The following is a 25,007-nucleotide window of genomic DNA, read 5'->3' on the forward strand; positions in this document are numbered from 1 at the left end:
AAAACTTGGAATGTAAATTTTAACAGAGGGTGAAACTTAATTATGGGTGAGAAAACACAATTACTTGGACTTTGTTTCAGTAGGATGAGCTGTTGGTTTAAGCCGCCCTGAGCCTGCCACAGCAGGGTGGGCAGGGTATAATTCGAATTAAACGTAAACATAAGCCAGAGAATTTGCTATAAAGGTGGGTTTTGAGTTGGTTTGTTAAGCTAATGTGTATGATTACTGTTTTCCCAGTGCTGCTGTAGTTAAACCCTGTAAACTTGTATAAAGTTCATTTTCAAGTACCAGTTTTGGGCAGGAAATGGTTCTTTGTTATTGGTGTTGTGATTATTGTGACAGGCCCAAGACGAGCCGGTGGGTGGCCTTATCCAAGCAGGCTGAGAATGAGTGGTATTCAGTCTACAATTTTACTAATATCACTCTCATCCTGACCTGCATGGCCTGATCTTACCAGATCACTGAAACTAAGCAGGGTCAGATTGGATTGGAATACCAGGGTTGCTACTCAGGAGGCAGCCAGTGGCAAACCACCGATGAACATCTCTTGCCTTGAAAACCCTATGAGGTGTTGCTGTAAGTTGGCTGCAACTTATGGCACTTTCTACTACCACTGGTGTCAATTTCAGAAGCTTATGCATATCAGGTAGAGCCTTTCCCCTTCTGTTGAAAGGGCAGGCAAAACAGCCTGCTAAGTATAAACGTATTTGGTTCAGAAGCAGCCCTATTGCTTTCCCATTATAGAAGTTGCTGCTGGATGTCTTCTGTGTTTGCTTGAAAGAATCTTTGAGGCCCTAACATATACAATATTGGGTAGCTCATTATGTTTGGGTCTAACTTACACTGGGAATTTGCATTATGTGCTGTAATGGTGGTGATGTTTTTAAGAAATCTGAAATCGATTTCCCAGTTCTGATACAAAAGAGTGAGACAAGATTGCTAAGGCAACTGGGAGACCAGGGACTTGCACTTCAATCTACAGGAGTCTTTGCAGTGGGACTTCTGTTATCAAATGGCAGCATCAGTTGGCCATGTTTAGCCTGTGGAAAGGTGGCAACGACTGCTCATCTCTATTCTGTTATTTGTTGCTACCATGGCCCACTGATTAAGTTTTTTACTTGTTCTAAAAGCTAAGGTTATTATGATTTTTATAAGTTTGATTTTCATGACAGCAGTAGTTGTCACGAGATCAGTTCAGAGTAAAGTTGTGTGTGTCCATAGTGAAATAATGTAAAACTCTAGGCAAAGCAGTCTACCATGACTGAAGTCCCAAGGACAGCCATCCATGAGGTGCTCAGCACCAAATCCAAGACTGCCTCATTGTAGGCAGGGAGACAGTTGGGCAGCAGTGGTGGACAATATTCCAACAAGAGTCCCTGTTCTTCCCCAAACAATCAGGTACATACATTTAAAATTACTGCTTCAACACAAAAAAAGCATAATGTATAAGTTAATACTGCTTGACATATTTATGGAATTTAAATGTACAAATGCCCTTGCTTTTGTACAAGCAAAATTGTAGATACATTCAGAACGTAAGGCAGTGCTGCAGACTTCTGTACCCTATATTGTCTTAGCACATGCATATTAATTTTTGCCACTCAAAAAGCAGGAAAATTTGAAATTGAAAATTTTGTAGCAAATGAGTTCAAGTCACAGTAGGCCTAGTAGCATATTTGGATATCAAGTTAAGCTTTGTACTACTGAATTATTGTATTATGAAAAACATTACAATGTATTGTTGACATATTCACATTTAAACATAAAAGAAATTGTCTAATATAGATTGTCTTAATTTTTTTTGTTCTACAAGTAGAGTGAAACATTGCCTTAAAGCTGGTCATTTTCAAGAGTATCTTACTGTTCCTTGATACTAAGTGTGGAGGGGGAAGCAGACTTTTAAAAGTTTTTTGTGGGCTTTCGTATCTCTTAATAAGAATAATACTTATCTAATGATATGGATTGTCTTGCGTAAAATATTTATACTGCACATTTTGTGTAAAACCTTGTTTTAAGCATACATTCCAAAAAAGAAAATACTTCATAAATTTTCTTGTTACTTTTGTCTCCTCCACTCTAGCCTTTACATCTCTATTCCCAGGACTCACATGGAATAATAACCACACAGATTTGGGAGGGGGGGTTGGAATCTTTTCTCCCTCTTAAATTAGCTTTTGTAGATCCCAACTAGCTTGATCTCATAGCTTGGCCACAATTAGTGCTTGGATGGGAGGACCACCAAGCTGGACTGTAATTGCTGTGTAGAAGGTGGCGTTGACAAACCACGGCTGCTTATCTCTTGCCTTGAAACCCCCCTGGTTTTGGGATCACCCTGAGTTGGCTGCAGCTTGACAGCACACCACTGTTAATAAGGTCCTGCAGTCCTGGAAATCAGCCTCTATAGTGTTGGAAAGAACAGCTGGTAGAGGGGAACACAGGAGTGATCTGCAAGGTTTGTGTCCACAGATTCCTGAATAGTCCCCTCTGATTTGTGTTGGCAACAGATTGGAGAGTACTCATGGACACTGATGACAAAAGACAATGAACATCTACCCCTCTAAATACACATTTTTATTACAGGATGTGGCAAGCCATCATTCTTCCCCTCCTATTTGCCTTAATTCCATGAGTTAGCATACATGGGACTAGACCAAGGCAAATAGGTTTGGTTTTATTCTTTAAAAAGTTCTCAGTCTTCTCCCATTGCAGTGTATGTAGCTGGTGCAAAATGTAACTCTTGGTTACTAGAAAGTTACTTTTTTTTTTCTTTCTGGGTATCTCTGTCTGTCTGAAACATGGAATGAAAACACATAAGCAAATAGAATTGTACATTGCCATCAATCAACAAATACCCTGGCCTTAACTGTTCAGTGGGATTTTTGTTGCTGAGCAATAGGACACATTGCTCTTCTGACAGGAAGTGATTAATTCTTCCCCACATGTTCCAGATCACCTGTATTTCAGTCATGTAATTTGGGTCATTGCTTTGTCCATGTTGCCCCCCCCCCAAATAAAACACACACACAACAATGTGATGAGGTTACTGAATTGAAACATAATTATATTGGTATATTTATTTTTATTGTTAAGAATTTCTGTTGAGGCAGAAAGGGACTGTTAGATCTGTTAGATCTTCCTCCCTTCTCCTATGGATTGGATATCATGCATAATACTTAACCTTACATCTTGTACACTGTTAAGGATCAACCACATCTTCAACTAACACTGAGATAATCAGAAAATGTACCGTATTTTTCGGACCATTAGACGCACCGGACCCTAAGACGCATCTAGTTTTTAGAGGAGGAAAACAGGGAAAAAATTTTTGAAGTTGTGCACCCAGATCTGGGCACCTTCCCCCTCTCAATCCTGCCTCCGATCCCAGCCCTTACTAGAAGCAGCAGCTGAAGCCTGGAAGACAGGCACAGAGGAAGCTCCCCCCCTCTGCAAACCCAGCGCTTCGCGAAGCGCTGCGTTTGCGTAGGGGGGGGGGCTTCCTCTTTGCCTGGCTTCAGCTTCTGCTGATAGTAAGGGCTGGGATCCGAGGCTTGGCTGCCTCCGAACCCAGCCCTTGCTATCAGCAGAAGCTGAAGCCACGCAGACAGGGACAGAGGAAGCCCCCCCCCCTCCGCAAACCCAGCCTTTCGCCAAGCGCTGCCTTTGCGAAGGGGGGGGGGTGTTCCTCTCTTCCTGGCTTCAGCTTGACAGGCAAAGAGGAATTCCCCCCCCTTGGCTAAGCGCTGCCTTTGCGAAGGGGGGGGGTTCCTCTCTTCCTGGCTTCAGCTTGACAGGCAAAGAGGAATTCCCCCCCCCTCCACAAAGGTAGCGCTTGGCTAAGCGCTGCCTTTGCGAAGGGGGGGGGGTCCTCTCTTCCTGGCTTCTGCCTGGCGATGGGGGCGGAGGGAGCGATCTCGCTGCTTGTCTTCCAGCCAGGCATGCTTTTGCCGTGCTTGGGTGCTTGGCTGGGAGAGAAGCAGCGAGATCGCTCCCCTCCCACCCCCACCCCAGCACGCTGAAGGGAGCGATCCTGCCCCATCTCTCCCAGCCAGGCATGCTTTCCCCGTTCTTGCATGCTTGGCTGGGAAAGAACCGGCGAGATCGCTCCCTCCCCTCCCACCCCCACCCCAGCACGCTGAAGGGAGCGATCCTGCCCCTTCTCTCCCAGCCAGGCATGCTTTCCCCGTTCTTGCATGCTTGGCTGGGAAAGAACCGGCGAGATCGCTCCCTCCCCTCCCACCCCCACCCCAGCACGCTGAAGGGAGCGATCCTGCCCCTTCTTTCCCAGCCAGGCATGCTTTCCCCGTTCTTGCATGCTTGGCTGGGAAAGAACCTGCGAGATCGCTCCCTCCCCTCCCACCCCCACCCCAGCACGCTGAAGGGAGCGATCCTGCCCCTTCTCTCCCAGCCAGGCATGGTTTCACCGTGCTTGGCTGGAAGAGAAGCTGCGAGATCGCTTCCTCCACCCCCACGCCAGCACGCTGAAGGGAGCTATCCAGCCCCTTCTCTCCCAGCCAGGCATGCTTTCGCCGTGCTTGGCTGGAAGAGAAGCGGCGAGATCGCTTCCTCCCCTCCCACCCCCACCCCAGCACGCTGAAGGGAGCGATCCTGCCCCTTCTCTCCCAGCCAGGCACGCAAGCACTGTGCTTGGGTGCTTGGCTGGAAGAGAAGCGGCGAGATCGCTCCCTCCACCCCCACGCCAGCATGCTGAAGGGAGCGATCCTGCCCCTTCTCTCCCAGCCAGGCACGCAAGCACTGTGCTTGGGTGCTTGGCTGGAAGAGAAGCTGCGAGATCGCTCCCTCCACCCCCACGCCAGCATGCTGAAGGGAGCGATCCTGCCCCTTCTCTCCCAGCCAGGCACGCAAGCACTGTGCTTGGGTGCTTGGCTGGAAGAGAAGCGGCGAGATCGCTCCCTCCACCCCCACGCCAGCATGCTGAAGGGAGCGATCCTGCCCCTTCTCTCCCAGCCAGGCATGCTTTCGCCGTGCTTGGCTGGAAGAGAAGCTGCGAGATCGCTTCCTCCACCCCCACGCCAGCACGCTGAAGGGAGCTATCCAGCCCCTTCTCTCCCAGCCAGGCATGCTTTCGCCGTGCTTGGCTGGAAGAGAAGCGGCGAGATCGCTCCCTGCGAAGTGCTGGGTTGGCGATGGGGGCGGAGGGAGCGATCTCGCCGCTTGTCTCCCGGGGACTGCAGGCCCCTCCCCCCCTCATCTTTTAGTATTCGGACCATAAGATGCACACATTTCCCCCCCCCCCCACTTTTTTTGGGGGGAAAAGTGCGTCTTATCGTCCGAAAAATACGGTATTTATGGTTTTATTTACAAGCTGGTATTAGAAAAGTAGAAGTTTTTAAAGTGCAAAGTAACAATTTTCTTACATTTTAGCTTGTGTTAAATGTGTTGCCTATTTGCTATGAAATGTTTAAAAGGCAAGGCAACTTCTTTAGAAATCTAGTTTCCTAGGTTTCTTTGCCTAATAGGCAAGATGTTACCTTTTAAAAAAACCTAGGTTCCTTTGTCATGTGTTCATACAAAACTGAATACATAAGCATTCACAGCTTCTTCTCTTTTAGTGCGAGGATGTCGTCCTGGCAAGATTGTACAGATGACAGAAGCTGAAGTTCGGGGCTTGTGTATAAAATCACGAGAAATCTTCCTTAGCCAACCCATTCTTCTGGAACTAGAAGCACCACTGAAGATCTGTGGTATGTGACAGTGTTTGTCTGCTAATATGTACTTATGAACAAGATCTAACCTTGCAATTTGTGTTACAAATTCATCTGATTTTACTATGTATTAAGAGAATGCTGCTCGTCATTGTTGATAGCTCATCTAACAGCAGATAATCTGATAAAAGGTTGGCCTGCTTACCTGTTGTCCCAAATATATATTAAACAGAGGTGTAATCTTATATAACTGAGTGACTTGTGTTGCAAAACATACCAACATTGAGGGCTTGTGTTAATTTAGGCCTTGTTGTACAAACAGAAGATTGTTTTCAGTTTTTAAATACTAATCATATTCCCATTTCATAAAAGCAGTTTATATGACCAAGTTAAGATGCTTTACTTTTTTTGGTTATTCAGGCTGTTTGTGCATTCATTTTGGAATAAGACCTAAAATGAGCAACTCTGTAGTTCTTTGGCTTCAGATTCTTTGCTGGGCAGCTGAAGAGGTGTAGCAGTGTACTACTTCAGTCTCTAGAATGCATCCTGTCTAAACCCACCACCAATAGGCTGAATTCTGTTATTTCCAAATGAACTGTTGATATTAAAAATGCAATCTAGTTTTCACATGAGTTTAGTTATTTTTACTAAATTTGTAAATTTTGCGGGGTTAGATTTGTTCTAATTCTAATATATCAGAATCAAGTATTCACAGTCCAGCTAGTAAAAAGTGTATACCATGAGTCTAAATTAATTTAGCTCCTTGTTTTCCTGCAGAGAGGCTTTGGGATTGCCAGGCCTAGAAAATGGTTATTGCCATTGAGTTTCAAGGAACTAGTGTTTTTAGTCCTGATTTAAAAAGTCAGTAAAGTTGGTCATCTGGTAAGAACAGTTGTGTGTATAGCATGGTAAAAAAAAAAGTAGGTAGTGTGCAGAGATCGGCAGGTATGCCCAGTACTTGAGAAGGAGTTGCAAACTGTAGCACAAGTATCTTACTTTTTTGCCATCTGAAAGGTAGAAAAAAGTTGAAGGCAGAACACATATTCTTCAGTTTACAAAATGAAGTGTATTAGAAGATATATGCACTCATATAATCATAAATAGGTTCGATTACCAGCATACAATTTTATTGTAACATCTCTCAATGAAAGTGCAAAGGTTTGGATCCAGCCAGTTTCCTGCCAGTGAAAAAGTAAGTAGGGGGTCCCCTTCAATCACTAAAAAAAGGCTATTTAGAAAAAAAGAAATCTGAATCCACAAAAGTCATGTAGGGTGGGCAGCGATAGGAGAGGAGTTGGCAGAGATTGAAAGAAAGCTGGCTGGATCCAACACAAAGCTGGTTTTATCATTTTACATTGGAGTATATTGTTGCGTAAAATAAACATGCATAATGTTATTGCCATTACTTGTTTATGTGTAAAGCTTGCAATGCCAGTGGATAAATGAATATCTTAATTAATCACTTCTTACTGGAGCCAGTATAGAAAGCCAGATAGTTTTTTTTACTGATTCCGGTATTCTGTTAAGTGGAGCATTTAAAAGATACAATGAAATTATGAGGAACTGGGGAGAGGTTAGTCTAGGATTAGAGGTCAGGTTTTTTATTATGGTGATTACAATCAGGATTACTGCTTTATTTCTGTTCTACAATACTTCGGTTATATCTTTAATCTAAAATTGTGAGATATTGTGAGGGGGTTAGGATTTGGTTTTGTGAAAGCAATAATTGGAAAATGTCATTAAAATATGGAATACTGAAGGTTAAAAATTGAGTCTGGATCCTAATTTTTTTGGGTCAGCTTTTACTGCCAAAGAAAAGTTGTCAGGGTCTAAATGTTTCATCATTAAGCACATTACAGCATATTGTTGCCAGTATTAGGAAATTTTTAAAAACCCTCTAAAATGCTGCAGGTCTGCTGTATACAATGGAATCATCTAATGCTAAGAACTTAAGAAAAGCCCTGCTGGATGAGACCAACAGTCCATCTAGTCCAGCATCCTGTCTTGCACAGTGGCTGGTCAGTTCTGGATAGCCAACAACAGGGCATAGAGGCTGAGGCCTTCCCCTGATGTTGCCCTCCTGGCTCTGGGATTCAGAGGGTTAGTGCCTTTGAATGTGGAGGTTCCCTATAGCTGCCATGGCTAATAGCCGTTGATAGACTCATCCTCCGAGAATCTATTTAATCTCCTTTTAAAGCTGTTTATTCTTGTGGCCATCACTATATCCTCTGGCAGCGAAATACATATTTTAATCACTCTTTGTATAAAGTAGTATTTTCTTTTGTGCATCCTGAACCTACTGCCAATTCGTTTAATTGGATGTTCTAGTATTTTGGGAGGAGAAAAAGTTCTTTGTCAACTCTCTCCACCCCATGCATAACTTTAAACCTCTATCATATTCCTTTTTAGTAATCTCTTTTCTAAACTGAAAAGTCCCAGAATCTTCAGCCTTTCCTGATAGGGAAGGTACTCAAACCTCTTAATCATCTTGGTTGTCCTCTTCTGTATTTTTTCCAACTCTGTGATGTCATTTTTGAGATACGGTGGCCAGAACTGTTCACCAATGAAACCACACCATAGAGCTTTATACAGTGACATTACAATATCAGCCATTTCATTTTCAGTTCCTTTCCTAATAATCCCTAACATAGCGTTTGCCCTCCCCCCACCCCCCGCTGCAGTACACTGGGTTGACACTTTCATTGAGCACTATGAGCCCAAGATCTTTTTCCCTCTTGGTCTCAGCAAGTTCAGAACCCATTAGCCTATACTTGAAGTTAGCATTTTTGTCCCAATCTGCATCATCTTACATTTATCAGCATTGAACTACATTTGCCTCATTGTCACCCACTCACCTAGTTTGTGGCGGTGGTCCTGGAGCTCTTCAGTTTCTTAATTTTCACCGTCCTGAATAGTTTTGTGTCATCTTCAAACTTTGCCACTACACTACTCACCCCTAGTTCCAGATCACTGATGAACAAATTAAATAGTACCAGCCCCAATACTGATACTTGTGGGACCCCACTGCTTACTTCCCTCCATTTTGAGAACTGTCCATTTAGTTCAACTCTTTGCTTCCTGTTATTTAAACAGGTTTTAATCCATAAGAGAACCTGTTCTCTTATCCCATGTCTGCTAAATTTACGCAGGAGTCTTTGGAGAGGTACCTTATAAAAAGCCTTTTAAAAGTGCAGGCAGGGTTGGTTTGCCCACTAGGCAAACTAGGCAGTTGCTTAGGGCGCCGGCCCCGCCCTGCCCCCTAGGCAAATCTCTATTTGCCTCTCCCCATTCCTCACAGTTTTAATGCCCATGAAGCACCGCGGTCCCAGGACTCTTTAAAGGCTGCTTCCCTGCCAATCAGCTGATCGGCAGGTAAAACTGTGCCAGAGGCCAGCACTCCTATGCGGGCCCTCAAGTATGCTTGTGATCAGTGCGAGGGCAGTGGCGGGAAGGATGACCAAGCTGCTGCCTCCTCCCCACTTACTTCCACGCAATCCAGGAAGGAAGTGGGGAGGAGGTGTCAGCGTTGGCTCACTCATCCTTCCTGCCGCTGCTGCCCCCACACTGATTGCGAGCAATGTTCCCTCTAAGCTGCAATGTCTTGTGAGCAAAAATTCTACTCTGTGAGCTGCTGGCATGAAAGTTGTGAGCTGCTGCATACATTACTGGCTCTAGGGTCATCCTGAGCTAAGACAAAAATGTGTGAGCTGGAGGCTAAAAATCTGTGAGCTAGCTCACGCTAACTCAGCTTAGAGGGAACATTGATTGCGAGTGTGCCTGAAGTCTGTCATAGGAGCTGCTGGCCTCTGGCGCGGTTTTACCCACCGATAAACTGGTCATGAACATATGAATCTGCCTTATACTGAATCAGACCTTTGGTCCATCAAAGTCAGTATTGTCTTCTCAGACTGGCAGCGGCTCTCCAGGGTCTCAAGCTGAGGTTTTTCACACCTATTTGCCTGGACCCTTTTTTGGAGATGCCAGGGATTAAACCTGGGACCTTCTGCTTCCCAAGCAGATGCTCTACCACTGAGCCACCGTCCCTCCCCAAGGGACAACCCAGGGGGGGGCGGGCTTTAAAGAGCCTGGGAGCACAGCACTTCACTGGCCTTTCCCAGGCATTAAAATTGTGAGGAACAGAGGGAGGAGGAGGAAGTGCTGCGGGGGGGGGGGGGGGGGAGGCACCAAGGCTGCCTGGGGCACTTTGCAGTGCAGATATGTAATATTTACCTGGTCACTGTTATCTGCATGCTTGTTCACTTTGTAGAAGCTGTGATGATTTTCCCTCAGCAAGCTTTGTCCCTCTATGTGCCTAATATTTCTTTCTTTGATTACAGTTTCTACTAATTTGTCTGGGACAGATGTTAGGCCTGTAATTTCCTGGTTCCCCTTTGGATCTCTTTTTAAAAACTGGTGTCACATTTTTGCTCTCCAGTCTGTTTTTCAGATTCCCTTCCTGAAAATAGGGCCTCTGGCATGGGTGCTTGCTCCCACTTTCCACAGTGAACACAGAAACAAAAAACAAACAAACAAAGTAATTGAGCTTCTCTGTCACGTCCTCTGTCTTCTTTTTTCATCCTCTGTCTTGAACATTAAAACTGAAAAACTTAGCCCCATCTTCCTTTAACAGTCAGTCCCTTTATTCTTTTGACATCCAAAGACCTCACTGGTTCTCTGGCAGGAATCCTGCTCTAGATATAGTTTTTAAAAAATGTTTTGATGCTTTTAGCAACCCTCTTCTCAAAATGTTTTTACATGCCTGATTGACTTATATTTCTTTTGCTAGAGCCTGTTGTCTCTTCTGTTCAATTCATTGGAGCAGACCTTCCACTTTTTAACAGAAGCCTCTTTACAGCTTCCTTTACTTGCGTTGTTATAGTTTATTTTACTTGTGTCCTTTACTTCTTTTGGACTTGGCAGTGTCCATTGCTAACCTGTGGAATGAATTCTATTTGGGCTTCAATTAGTGTGGTTTTAAATAACTTCCAGACATCCTCTGGGCTGGGATTTGACTCTCTTGTGTTTCCCCTTCAGCTCCCTTTTTGCGGGATATAAATCTTAGATAAATAAATAAATAAATAAACCCCCTCATTTTTGGCAAGTTCACTCTTTTTGGCAATCTTGGACTTTACGAATAATTTTCCATTGACCTGAATGCTGAACTTAATAGCATTATGGTCACTGTTCCCAATTGGTGTAACAACCTTTGCATCTCTCACCAGTCCTTGAGATCTGCTCAGAACCAAGTCCAAGATTACTATCTTTCTGGTTGGCTCTGTAACAAGCTGTTCCAGTTCACAGTCAATTTATGGTGTCTATGAATCTCATTTCAGCAGCATGACTCGAGCCCATGTTTATCCAGTCATTGTGAGGGAGTTGATGTCTCCCACTATAATAACGTTACCTGTTGTAGTCACTTCCCTTATTTCCTTCTCCATCTCAAGATCAGCTTGCAAAGGTTTGATCAGGTGGGAGGCAGTACACCCCCACTTTTAAGTAACCCACAGGATCCAGTATTTCTACTGGTATCACTTCTGCTGGGGAGTTAGTTCACCTGATATTTTCTAACTTATTTGATTCTATGCCGTCTTTGATGTACATCGCAACACTACCAACAGTCCATCCCTCCCTGTCCTGCCTATAGAGCTTATACCCAGGAATGACTGTGTCACATAGATTTTACCCATTCCACCATATTTCTGAAATACCTACTATATCTAAATTGTCATTGAACACCAAGCACTCCTGCTCCCCTGTCTTGGCAAGGGAAATATATAGTATTGGAATATAGACACCTATAATGTGTTTCCCTCTTCAGTACTCCTAGCCTTCCTTGGTCCCTTAGTTGCTACACATGACCTTCCTCCAAGTTCTGTTCTGCTTCTCCCCCCCAGTTAGTTTAAAAGCTGCTCTGCCACATTTTTATATTAATTGCCAGCAACCTGGCTTCTTTCTGGTTCAAGTGAAGTCCATCTCTTTTGTACAGGTTTTGCTTGTCCCAGAAAGTTCCCCAGTGCCTCAGAAATCTAAACCCCGCTCCCCAGCACCACTTTCTCATCCATGCATTGAGACACCTAATCTGTGCCTATCTAGTTGGCCCTGCACGTGGAACCAGCAGCAGTTCCAAAAATAGCATTTAGGTCCTGGTCTTTAACTTTCTGCCTAGTAACCTAAATTATTCCTTCAGGTCCACACGACAACATTTCCCAGTCTCATTGGTAGCGGCAGGCACTATGACTGGTGACTCCTCCCTAGCACTATCAACCTGTCTAGACAGGATGTGATGTCCACAACCTTTACACCAGGCAGGCCAAGTCACCATGCAGTCAAAATGCTGTCACAGATCCAATTTCTATATTCCTAATGATTGACTCACCTACTTCCAGGAGCCCACCTCCCCCCAGCCCCCAATGGGTATCCTTGGTACAAGAGGATATCAGTCCATCATCTAAGGCAGGGGTCTATCCTAAGGCATCGCATCCCTCCTTCTCAGACTGAAACCCTCTGACCTCAAGACTGTTATTCTCCACAACAGCAGAAGAGCTGTCATCACAGGAGTGGGACTGTTCTGTTAAGTCCCTGAGGGTGTCTTCCCCCAAACCTCTGTGTCTGCCTCAGATTCTCTAGGTTAGCGACCTTAGCCTCAAGGGAACAAACATGCTGAGAGCCACAAGCTCCGTGCAGAGATCACACGCTAATAGTTCCCACCTACTGGTAGGGTAGCCTCCGCTCCGCTGCTGGCTTTCTACTTTCGGAATTGGTTAGTGATTTAAAGGTATCTAGAGTGATGTCTTCAGGTCTGATACCCAGGCCAGGAGCCCTTTGACTCTCACCCTTTGGCTCATGCCTCTGACTGGAGAAGCCTTAGAGTTCAGAGGCTACAGCCCCTGTCACCTGGCAGCAACAACAGAGGGTGGGGCCTACAGTCAGCCCCAGGCAAACAGACCCCCCCCCCCCAAAAAAAAAAACAGACAAAAGCACCACTCTCTGGCAGGGTACAAGCACCCACTTACCCTCAAACTCTGACAAAGCAACTTCAGTTAATGCTCCCCAGTAATTTAGCAGTTTAGGAAAGGCAAATAAAACCCAATTCACCTTCCCAGCAGCTCTCTCCTGGATTCTTTCTCCCAGCTGGCTCAGTTCTGCCTCTGCCTAAGTGTTACAGTTTACTGCCATAAATAGTTGTGTACAAAAATATAGTAAAACTTAGTCTTTCATTGCACTCATTTGAAAAGGAGAAAAAAATTCGCCGCCACACCCCCCCCCCCCCCCCCAGTATGCCTTGAAATTTCTCAGTTTTTCCATTGGAAAAGCTCTCAGGGTTCCATGCTGTACATTTTTGTGAGACAAAACTTGCATTAAGAAGCTTCTCACTTGCTCTAAAAGAACAAATGTAAAGTTTTTTCACTGCTCCCCCCAATGTTTCTGTTGGGGAAAAAAAGTCCCGGGAATGGCCATTTTCCAGTCTTTCATACCACCAGGTCTGCAGTTCTGAGCATTTCCCTTTAAGTTTTAGATAATATGTTGTAGAGCAAGCACTGTGCCTTCATCCAAGTGCAAGTAGCGATTTTAAGTGCAAGTGGTGTTCTATAATTGCTGATATTATTCGCAACATATACAGCTGAAATGATCAGCTTTAATTGGTAAATATATAAATGAAATATTTAACGCTCAGACAAATGAGCTTTCCAAAAAGAAAAAATCTGTATTGCTTGGTAGACCATATTGTTACTTGGAATTTTTATTTATATTCCTTGTCATTTGAGCTAAATGAGGGTTGAGTCAAAAGAAGGCAGCAAGCTGAGCAACTATTTTATAGGTAGAGGAATTTCCTTTGGGAAGGACATTACAAAAGACAGTGATTATTAATTAAAATCACCCATCAGTATTGGAAGCATCACCCTCAATCTGAATGGTTATATTCACCCTTGTCCGCATAAGCACATAACCAACCTTGTTTAAATAGCATCATGACATCCTTGTGTATTCTATGATCCCTTATTAGCTGCAGTTCCTTCATAAAACAGAAACGATTGGCAGCACCATAGTAGCAGATATGGCTGTAAATAAATACAAGAAGGGACAGGATGATTATGTCCATATTCCATCTCATTCACTGTTCTTAAGAATCAAGGTAGAAAACTACTAAATGTTCATTTCAATATGTCACCTACATAGTGGGCTATTTTGGATCTGAACTTATGAGACTAATGTTTGAAATCTTAATTTTTTTTTCTTTTAGGTGACATTCATGGTCAATATACAGATTTACTTCGGTTGTTTGAGTATGGGGGATTTCCACCTGAAGCCAATTATCTTTTTCTGGGGGATTACGTGGACAGAGGCAAACAATCGTTGGAAACCATCTGCTTATTACTTGCGTATAAAATCAAATATCCAGAGAACTTTTTCCTCTTGAGAGGAAACCATGAGTGTGCTAGTATTAATCGCATCTATGGATTCTATGATGAGTGTAAGTAAAACTTACAAGAATTCTGAAGAATAGGATTATTTATAGTATTTCTTTACAACACACAGTAAAACTTTTTTTTATAAATTAATAGCTTGAATTGCTGTTTATAGTTAGCTCTTCTTAAACTTTTGGAATGCCCTGTAATGCGAGTTTGTTTCCACTTAAATAATTGCTATGTATTTTGAGAATTTTATGGAACTTCAGAAACATGTTAGCAGCTCTTTAAATGTTAAGATGCAGCTTGTAATACATGGGTTGACTGGCTGAAGGCAAGTATGGTGTAGTAAAAGTGTTGAACTAGAACAGGGGAGGTCCAAGTTCAGAATCCCATGGTGACTTTAGGCCAGTTACACATTGGCAGACTAATGTACTTCCCAAGGTTGTGAGATAATCAAATTGAGAAGAGGAGAGGCATTTAAGTCCTAATAGACTGCTGTTCCAATTCCATTAGGTAAGCGACGATTTAATATCAAGCTTTGGAAGACATTTACAGACTGCTTTAATTGCCTGCCTATTGCAGCTATTGTAGATGAGAAGATTTTCTGCTGTCATGGAGGTAAGCAAACTGTTGTTTCTTCATTGTGTTTTTTAAAAATAAAATTCAACCAAAGAAATTTCTGCCATTTACCTTACAACTAATATCCAACAAAGTGTAGTTGCAACATAATCCAAGACAAATTGATAATATCACTGCTTTCCACTACTTTCGCCTAAGACATTCTGGATGCACGAGGCCTTTTAATTCCTTCGGATTTGAGCTGTTACGGTAAAATTCAGGTTGTGAGAGTCTACTTTATTCTGATCTCCAGCAGTAGCTGTGTTTTGCTTGGGAAGGTTCAAAGTATCTCTAAACATAAAAAAAAGTTATGTATTTCAAGCTGCCCTGTTTTGTATCAGAGTAAAGGGTAATAGTCTGTGAATCAGGTGAAGAATGCTTGATGTCCTGCAATACAGCTTTCTGGGGAACTTGAATTTTTAAGCTTCCTAATGCCATCATATTAATTGCAACACATGAGTGTTACCTTAGGTTGCACTCTTCTCTATATAGGGAGGCAACTTTAGCCTAGGTTAAGTCTATTCAAGTCAAAACCCAGTTTAGGGAGCATCTCTGTTTTAAGTTCTTTGGTCCCTAGAGAAAAAGAATGTTCCTGTTAGTATTCTGAAATCAGCAATGCTTAATGCTGTTTCATAATGAAAATAGACTAGTTCACCTATATGCCACTTTGTTTTATTATTCCAGTAAAGATATATGGTATGGTATGGACTAGTTCACCTTATGGACCAATGGCAAAGTCTAATTTCAGCAGACAAATGGGAGCTGTAATAAGTGATCCTGTATCTTAAAGATACTCCAGAACACTTCTGTGTTTCCTTAACTTACCCTTTTTAAAGCATGGTTGAATGTAGCAGCATTGATCTTTAGACAAATTCAAAAGCAAAAGATGCCTAATGCATTTTATTAGAATTTAGAGAACATCACTAAATGCAAGCTTTTTGAGTTCTCAAGCTTCTCATTTGGCTAGGTGTTCAGTATAAAAACAGGTTACTGGAGGGAGAATAAGTGGTTGGAAGGCATGATGGGAAAGCACAAAATCTGCAGTTGTAGCCTTAAAATGGAAACAAGTTGTAAGACAGACTGGATTGGTTTAGATGAAGTGGCTGTTGAATTTTTTTTTTAAATCATGAAATCTGTGAACCATCCATCCCAGATAGTGGTGTTATATCTATGTTGAGAAATTTGTACTTCTGCTCATCTAGGCTATATTATGTGTTTAACATGATTGGGTATCAGTTGTCTTGATTTCCTTCATAAACTGCTAGTCACCAAGTAAAGTGTTCCTGGATGAAGATCAAAATGGCAAATACCTGTCTGTACGTATTGAACCTGGATGAATGCTGGCCATATTAACTCCTGTGTTACTAACTGTAGAATGAACATAGAGCACTCAAGCATAGTGGAGTAGAATAGTTGCTCCATATGCCTTCATTCTCCTGGCAGAAGAAGAGAGTTTGTCTGCAATAGGTAGGATGGAGTACCTCTGGTAAGCTGTCACAGTCCCTAGAGCAAAACTTTAAGGGTTTAGGCATCCCATATGCTTTGTACTAAGGGGCTGAATGCAGAATGAGAATTGCAGGCAGTGGTATCTTTCAAGTAAGAGAGCAATCACTTTTTACAATCAGGGAAACTATTTTTGATTGAGCCTTGAAAGGATATTACACACAATTTAAGATTTAATTTACAAGCTACTTGAAGGAGGTTATTAGAAACTCTTTACTGTGCTGACACTTGGGTTGTAATCATTCTGAAAAGACTTGTATCCCATATTGTTGTGGTCTACATTGTAATACATATATATATATATATATATGTGTGTGTGTGTGTGTGTGTGTGTGTATGTGTGTGTGTGTTTGTTGTGAATTGCATGGCCTTATCATTGTGGTCAGCTCACCAGCATGGGTCCACCAGTGACATGCAAATACAGCATTCGTATTAGATGTCATACAGAATGTCTTGCAGCTGCTACATGGAGTACTGACAGAAAGCTCTTACTGTGGATGTTGATGCCTGACACAAGCCCACTGGAATGTTTTCATTGATGCAACGTGAAGTGGATGGGGGCATGTTTTGGCTGTTAAAGCGCTTGTGTTCAAGTTGCTTTCTTCAGATTGAGTTTGAGTGGACTGTTCTCCAGAGCAGTTTTGTGTTGAAGATGATTTAACTGTGGAATGAACATAGAGCACTCAGCAAACATTGGCTTTCAAGTAAATAAGAGTTCTGAACTGAAGCGAATATAGAATATGCAACTTGAAACAGTCACTAAGTCTGGAACACATTTTTTGTAGTCAGCATAAAGACTTTTACACGCAGAGGTGTCAAACTAATTTGTTACAAGGACCGGATTTGACACAAATGGGACTTCGTGGCACTGAGCCATGTGTGTCATAAAATGTAATGCCAGGTAGCAGAGATATAAACTTTATAAAGGATACAGATAAACACAATTAAGGGTATTTTTAACTTAAAATATAAACATGCTTAAAACTCTTGTGATGTTTTGTTTAAAATGAAAAGGTGGAGGAATAGTGGGATTTGGCAACGCAATTTTAAAAATATAACATGAAGAAAAAACACAAGGATCACAGCAGAAACTGAAAATATGAAATGCTCTGAATCTAGGAAACACGAAATGCATTGCAAGCGTCATCTCACCCTGGGCCTATTCAGTTTGATAGTAGCTATCCAATGTAATATGGCTGTGGATTCCCAGGTTAGAGTATTCACTAGGCATCAGTTCTTAGGTCCATTCAGCAGAGACAAGTTGGCTCAAAACTTCAACCCTTTATTTGCAAGCAGCTTCAGCTGGCCATGAATGTTGCAAAAAGTGAATCTTCCTTACCTGTACTACATTGAAATACATTGCAGCACAAAATTGCAAGGAAAATATGGAATGGATTTTCCATTAAGGTCTCTGGGTGCCTTAATGGAAAATCTATTTTGTGTTTTCCTTGCAGCTTTGCAAGTCCAGAGCCAGCAAAGACAAGGCAGAAGGAGCTGGGAACCTAGACAACCTTTGAGCTTCAAAGGATGAGGACAGGAGGGGGTGAAGGGAGGAGAAAATTGCCACAGGCCTGATTTGAAGCCCTGGGCAGGCTGGGTGTAGCCCGCGGGTCAGGAGTTTAACAGCCCTGTTCTATAGTGTTTAAACTTGAATCACTCATAAAAAACCCCAATGTCACTGATTTATATGCTGTACTTTATATCTATTTTCCCTTCTGTAATACGCAGTACTTACTTTACATGGGGTCTGCCATTTACATGTAAGCTATCATGAATCTAGATTTGGGTGGGTAGCTGTGTTGATCTGAAGCAGCAGAACAAAGTTTGAGTTCTGTGATACCTTTAAGATCAACGAAGTTTTATTCAAAGTATAAGCTGTTGTATGCAAGCATTGAAAATGTATCTGAAGAAGTGTGCATGCACATGAAAGCTTATACTTTGAATGAAACTTTGTTTTAAATGTTCAATTGGACTCAAACTTTGTTCTATCATGAATCTACATTCAGGGTTGCCACTTTCTGGAAAGTCATGGAAATTGGTCAGGGAAAGTCAGGGAAATTGGTCTGAAGTCAGGGAAATTGTAATTTAAATATATTCAAGCAGTGGATTTTTGACCTGCTGCTGCAAGAGCATGATCTGTTCTTATGGCAACTGGAATGGAGAAGTAGCAGAATACAAATAAAACTTAATGATGCCCTTTTTTCAGCTCCGCCCCCAGCAAGCAGCCTATTGAGCTTGTTGAGCTCTATTCCTGCATGGTTTCCAAGGTCTGCCTGTAGCATTTGCAAAGCAAGGCTAGTTTAAACGTATAGCAAAATATACAAATTTTAAACATCTAACTGTTTTATTCCTACCTGCTAGTTTAACTAGTATTTAACTTACATATAAAGATAAGCATGTTTTGGGGTCATGTTTGTGTATGGAATGGATGTTTTGTCTCCTGCTAAACCCAGCACACAGTTGCAAATGAGTTTTTCCGCTATTGGATTTCACAGACAACTAGCACTTCCTACTCTGCACCATGAACAGTAAATTTTTCAAATGTGATTGCTTGTTCTTGCTGGAGTTTACAGAGTACCAGCTTTCTCACCCTCTTTCCTGACTTCTCCCATGCAAAAAGGTTGCAAATGAAGGTTGCCTGCTTCTCTAGATCAGGGATGTCAAACATGCAGCCTGGGGACCAAATTAGGCCCTTATAGGGCTCCAATCAGGCCCCCGAGCAACTGCTTCCTTTTCCCTCTCTCTTACTTCTGCATCACAGCTTGATTTGCCAGGCTTGCTCAATTGCACAGGAGCTACAGAGCAAAACCTCTGTTTTCTCCCTTGGCTGAGGCTCCTCCCTTGGGGAGGAAGGGGAGTGGAGGGAGAGCTTGCTTTGCCACGCTCTCTCAATCATACAGCAGAGCTACTGACCCAAGCCTCTCTTCCTTCTATTGGCTGAAGCTCTTTCCCCTCCTGTTCCCCTGGGGAAGGAAGGAAAGAGCTAGAGCTTCCTTTGCCCGGTTCCCTGGATCCCATGGAAGAGATACAAAGAAAGCAACTTTAAGACCAATGAGTGCTAATGTTTTTCGCATGTTTTATTTTTAAAGTTTTTTAAAAAAATCTTTAATTGTGTTTGTCTGTGTCCTTTATAAAGTTTATATCTCTGCTACGTAATCTTAAATAGGAACACATACAGCCCAGCCCGACATGGCTCGGCCCAACAAGGTCTCATTTATGTTATATCCAGCCCTCATAACAAATGAGTTTGACACCCCTGCTCTAGATTGCAGAAACTCCACCTCCTTTCTTGCTGCTGATCTGCTCATTACACTTTCTGGAACCTGAAAGTGAAACTTTCCCAGCTTTGGAAAGTTCTTATTTGTCAGCTTTCAGAGTTTTCTTGAATTGAAGTTTGTATCTTGGTGTAATTTTTGGTGCAATTGCAAAATAGATGCTGCTGCAGTTTATGTTGAAAGAAGCTGATATTAAATCTCTTACTTTGACAAATATTTTTGCAGTTGAGGCTTGTGTAGTTGTAGTGTGGAACATTTCATTAAGCCTTGCATTAATGCAACATGGCCTATTCATTTTTTAACTTGTGGTTATATTTGAATAGTGGTCAGGGAAATGGACAAATGTTGGTCAGGGAAAGGAAAAATAAAATTTTAGTGGCAACCCTGACATTCTTGAATAGGTATTAGAGTCCAACTCAGTTAAATTTACAGAAGGTGTTTCAGAGTATAAGAAAGGGAGATATGGAACACAAACTATCCAACTTGTTACATCTTTTTTCCTGTTACTCAGATTCTTCGAAAACAGTTTCAGAATCCCCTGAAGTCTGTGGGTTATCAATAGCTGGCCATAGTATTACCTTATCGTCGTCAATGCTTAAAATGAGAGCCAGATTATTGAAAGGAGGTAGGGTGTGTGAGGGGGACTCTAATACAACGTGCATTGTGTGCTTCTACATACTTGAAAAATCATTCTGGGAACATTTTTGCCAAGATTTTACTGAGTAAGATATCATAGTAGAACATAATAAGAACCTTGTATTCTGGTTAAGTTTGCCACAGTGTATTATTTAAATGTGATCTTATTTCCATAGCTTGAAACAGCTCACATGGCTGCACTGACAACTTTTCCCATTTCAGCCCTCAAATGCTGATAATCTTACTTTGAGTATGTCTACTGACTTGTGTTGTCTGCATTGAAACCTCTAGTCACATTGCTATTAGAATGACCTTTTAACTGTTTCCTTCAGTGCATGTTACCTGTTCTCTCAGTTTAATGTGAGCCAAGCTTGGAAGTAGCCTGGAAGTTTTTTCTGTCAGTTGGTTAGAGAAACCATATTTTCCTTATTTGCTGGTCTCCTTGATCTTTATAATGCTTTAAGACACATCTCACTGAAGTAAGTGATTCATAAGCTTGAAACCACTATTTTTTCAGAGGCACATTCTTACAGGGGTGTGGTAGGGTGGAAAAGAAATAAGAGTCCTGCTGGATCAGACCAGTAGTTCAGCAACTTGCTTTATACAGTGGTCAACCAGTTGCCCTGAAGGACCAGCAAACAGGGCATAGAGGCAGAGGCCTTCTCCTTATGCCTCTTAGCACAGATAGTCAGAAGACTGTTGCTTGTGAATGTGGAGGTTCCCTTAATTAACATGCCTGGTAGCCATTGATGGAATTAACCTCCATGAGTTCATCTTTTAAAACCATTCATGCACATAGCTAGCAGTACATCCACTAGCAGTTAATTCCACAGTTTAATTACAAGCTAAGTAAAGAATTCCATTTTGTCTTTCCTGAATCTGTTGCCTATCAACTTCATTGGGTGTCCTTGAGTTCTAGTACATTCTACCCCATGCATACTCCTATAAATTTCTATCATATTCCTGCCCCCATTTTTTTCTAAACAGAGAAGCCCCAGTCACTCCATTCAGTCTTTTTTCATAGGAATGGTGCTCCAACCCCTTAATCATTTGGTTGCTCTGATCTGTACTTTCTCCAGCTCTACAATTGTCTTTTTGGGATCTGGCAATAGAACTCTGCATAATAGTATTTCAAATGGGACAGTACCATAGATCTATATAGGGGCGTTAAAACATTGGCTATTTTATCACACTGCTGCTGCACACTGAATTAACTTCTGTATCAAACTATCCACTTCAGTCTGAAGTCTCAGCCAGTTCGTACTGCATCAGCATATATTTATATTTAAGCTTTTTTGTTCAGTGTACATCACCTTGCACTTTCCATCACTGAATTTCATTTGCCATCTTGTTGACTGGAGTCAATTTGGGTCACTTCTGTAGACTTTCACAGTCTGCTATAGTTTTTAACTGTCCTGCATAATTTGGTATCATCCACAAACTTGGTCACTGCACTGCTGACTCAATTTTAGTTCACTTATGAAGAAGTTGAATACTACTGGTTTTGGTAATAATCCTTAGGGGGCACACTGTTTTCTTACTACCATTGAGAATACCAATATCCCTTTACAGCCTGGGAGCAATATTTATTATTTGTTTATTTATTACTTTAAATTTATATCCCACCCTCTCTTTAAGGTAGTTCTGCTATTTCCCATATGAATTTGCCTGTTTGCTTTGGCCATCCTTGGAGGACCTGGGTTTGGTTGTCCTTGTTATCTGAGGCTAGACAGATGGCTACCCAAGAAACCTTCTCTGTTATGAAAATAAAATTTTATAATTTTCTCCCCAGGGAGACTTGTCTGTCCTCTCTGTATTGGTGTCTTTTGCCAATGGATGAAGAATGTTGTTTTGCCTGGCATGCCCCAGTAACAGTTACTGGCCTGCCTTCTAGAGTTGTCAGCATGCTTCTTCAAAGCAGAAGACTACCAGTACTTATTGTAGTTGCTACTTTATTTTCAGTCCCTTTCCTACTCATTCCTTTTCTTCTCAGCAGCAGACCTAATCTGCATTTTCATTGAGCCTACAAAACAAATACATCCTGGGCAGGTAATTCATTCACTGGGCTGACTGTAGCAGGCCATTGGCAAAAAGCCAAGAGCTGCTTGGCTGTTGTCCTTTAGCCACACCTAGACAAGTACAGAGATTGGATAGAAAATCTCTTACACTTTTTCCATGTAGTTTCTGCCTAAAGTTTGAGAACCCAATTGCATGTCTCTATTAGCAAATATTTGGAACTTACCTTTATATTCGTTTTAAGATATTGAAGGTAATGTACCTCTGACAAATTGAATGCTACACTTTTGAAGTGCTTGGAAAAGAACTTATATATAATAGCCATCAATCTTTTGTGCTTAAATACTAGATGCATTAAATATGGTAGACTAAGCTTTTTCACGATGGAAAATAAGGTTAGTGCTGTCAAAATTGTCCATCGCTCTGACTCATCTTCCACAAACAAGCAGAATGGGTTTAATTTTTCACTTTAACAGGGCTGTCTCCAGACCTGCAGTCAATGGAACAGATTCGAAGAATTATGAGACCTACAGATGTTCCTGATACAGGTGAGGCCTCTAGAAATGCTTGCTCATAAATGAACATCTCTTAGTTTGACATGGAAGTTCACAGAAAAATCTAAAAATAAGGCTTGTAATATAAAAATATCAAACAGTCTTTAGAGCTCTCCAAAACTTTTAATCAGGCTGTTTATTTAAGAAACAATGAGAGGAAAAAATGTTTTAAGCCATAGTGAAGGTATTTTGGTCTGTTACATGTACAAGGTGAATTGCAGACTTAAGTGAGTTGGTAATGGATGTAACTGGTTGGTGAGGGATGTAACTGGTTTCAGGTTGCATCAAAATTCTGGAGTGAAGTGAATAAATTCTGGGATGAAGCAATAGAAAATGGCAGTGTCCACCTGAAAATATAACAGTCCAGAAGTTAATCGAATATATCTCCAGAACCTGAACACATAGGTTCCTTGTAAAGTTGAGAGAGGAAAACAAGGTAGTCTTTGTATTTAATAAATATTAGTTTTGATTTGCTTGATGGAGCCTAATTTGGTTATAATATCTGGTAGTTGGAAGTCAAGGAATTCTCATCAGCAGAGTTCTATCCTCTGATCATCATCTTCAGTTGAAGAATCCCTCTTTAATAGCTGTTAGGTATTTCCCAAAAAAAGGCAAATTGTAGATGGCTGTATTGGCCCACATGAAAATCCAGAAACAGCCTGCAGCAATAAGAAATATGTATTCATCTCTCTCTGTAATTAATAGAAATTTAACTTGAGTTCAGATTTTTAAGAAGCCATTAATCTTTCATTCCTAAGACTTTGAAGGAAGTCTTGCAGTATCCCTTTTATTTGGTAACTAGAAGTCTTTTGTTGCTTCAGTTGGTATGTGCCATTTTTAGAACCTGTAACTTACAGAATTACTTTCTTGAAAAATGCCAGTTTGGGTTTTTTAAGGATGTGAAAAATTTTAACATGAGATTTTTAGTTAATACTAAGTATTTAAAAAGTTATAGGAGGTGTTGAATTTAAGCCATAAGCTTATCTGTTTACTCTTTAGAACAGGGGGTGGGGAACCTTTTTTCTGTCAAGGGCCATATGGATATTTATAACATCATTCGTGGGCCATACAAAATTATCAACTTAAAAAACTGTGCTCCGCCAAGGGAGAATAATTCAGGCCAGTAAAATTAATGCAAATAATTGTTTTTCTGTTTGAAGTCATGTGGGGAGAGCCTAATCTGGCGCACACCCACACATACACACAGCCTGCTGCCCTAGGCAAATGCATAGGTCCAGGGCTTTTTTGTAGAAAAAGCCCAGCAGGAACTCAGTAGCATATTAGATCACATCCCCTAATATTAGCATATTAGGTCACACTTATTAACATATTAGGCCACACCATCTGGGATAATAAATAAAGGGGAAATGGGGGGAAGAAATGGAAGAAAAGGAAATAAAGAAATGAGGGGGAAACTTACCTGAACTGTGACAGTAACTTTTCCAGGCCCTGCAGCAATTCTGGCCGGCCAGCCAACCAACCAGGCCCCAGGGAGGCTGCCGCACAGGGAGGCTGCCGCACAGCGAGGCTGGGCCCCACGATCCTCACTGGCCAGCCAGGCCCCAAAGAGGCCACATGGCTCGGTTCAGCCCACTTACGGCCCTCGGGACAGAGGTTCCTCACCCCCACTTTAGAACATGACTTGAAACAGATGGGACTGTAAGGCAGCACTTACGAACCATTCTGTCCTTCACGTGTAGTGTAATCTTTACAAACTCCTGTACGGGCATGTTACTGACATCACCATGTTATAGCTTGGGGCGGGGTTTAGTGGTTTGCACTAATTCTCACAGAGTTATAGGTAGAGATATTAAACAGAAATCTTGTTTTGAAGCTCAGTCTTTTTGCCACTATTGAGAAAAAGTTGAGCAAAATCTCAAACATTGTATACAGCATAATGGATGAAACTCTCTTGCTCTGTTGCTGTTTTAATACTGCTCTAGCATAGACAATCCTTTTCAGAAAGATGGTTTTAAAATTTGTTTTAAAGGAAGCAATGCCTTGGGCAAGTAAGAAATTAATTCTGCCTGCATCCATGTATGACACCTAGTACCTGAAACTTGAATTATGAGTGTGTGGAAATTCACAATCTCATGTATTCTCAGGTGCCCCAGATTTTTCCTGCTGGAGGGTAATGACAAGTGCTGAGTATAGGAAGACATTCAGTTGTTAACTGGCGGGGGTGGATATTGGAAATGAACATGGCTTGCAGTCCTTTTCCATTAAAATAAAATGAGATTTTGAGTCTACTAGGAACAGGATTGCACTTTGTGATATTTGCATGCTTGTGTATCAAATGCTTACCAAGCATCTTAATCATTCTAGATAAAT

General features: G+C 41.8%; 1 protein-coding gene across 1 annotated transcript in view; it reads left to right on the forward strand.

The window, feature by feature from the left end:
• The window catches only part of PPP1CB (protein phosphatase 1 catalytic subunit beta), a 43,232-nt gene that overhangs the window by 14,153 nt on the left and 4,072 nt on the right, over window positions 1-25,007 (forward strand). The window contains exons 2-5 of the mRNA XM_060245269.1: window positions 5,571-5,702; window positions 13,906-14,136; window positions 14,588-14,692; window positions 22,599-22,670. Coding sequence (XP_060101252.1) covers window positions 5,571-5,702; window positions 13,906-14,136; window positions 14,588-14,692; window positions 22,599-22,670 — 540 coding nt within the window. The remainder of the gene's footprint in view (window positions 1-5,570; window positions 5,703-13,905; window positions 14,137-14,587; window positions 14,693-22,598; window positions 22,671-25,007) is intronic.

This window comes from Heteronotia binoei, chromosome 1 (assembly GCF_032191835.1).
Source record: "Heteronotia binoei isolate CCM8104 ecotype False Entrance Well chromosome 1, APGP_CSIRO_Hbin_v1, whole genome shotgun sequence".
NCBI classification, from domain to species: Eukaryota; Metazoa; Chordata; class Lepidosauria; order Squamata; family Gekkonidae; genus Heteronotia; species Heteronotia binoei.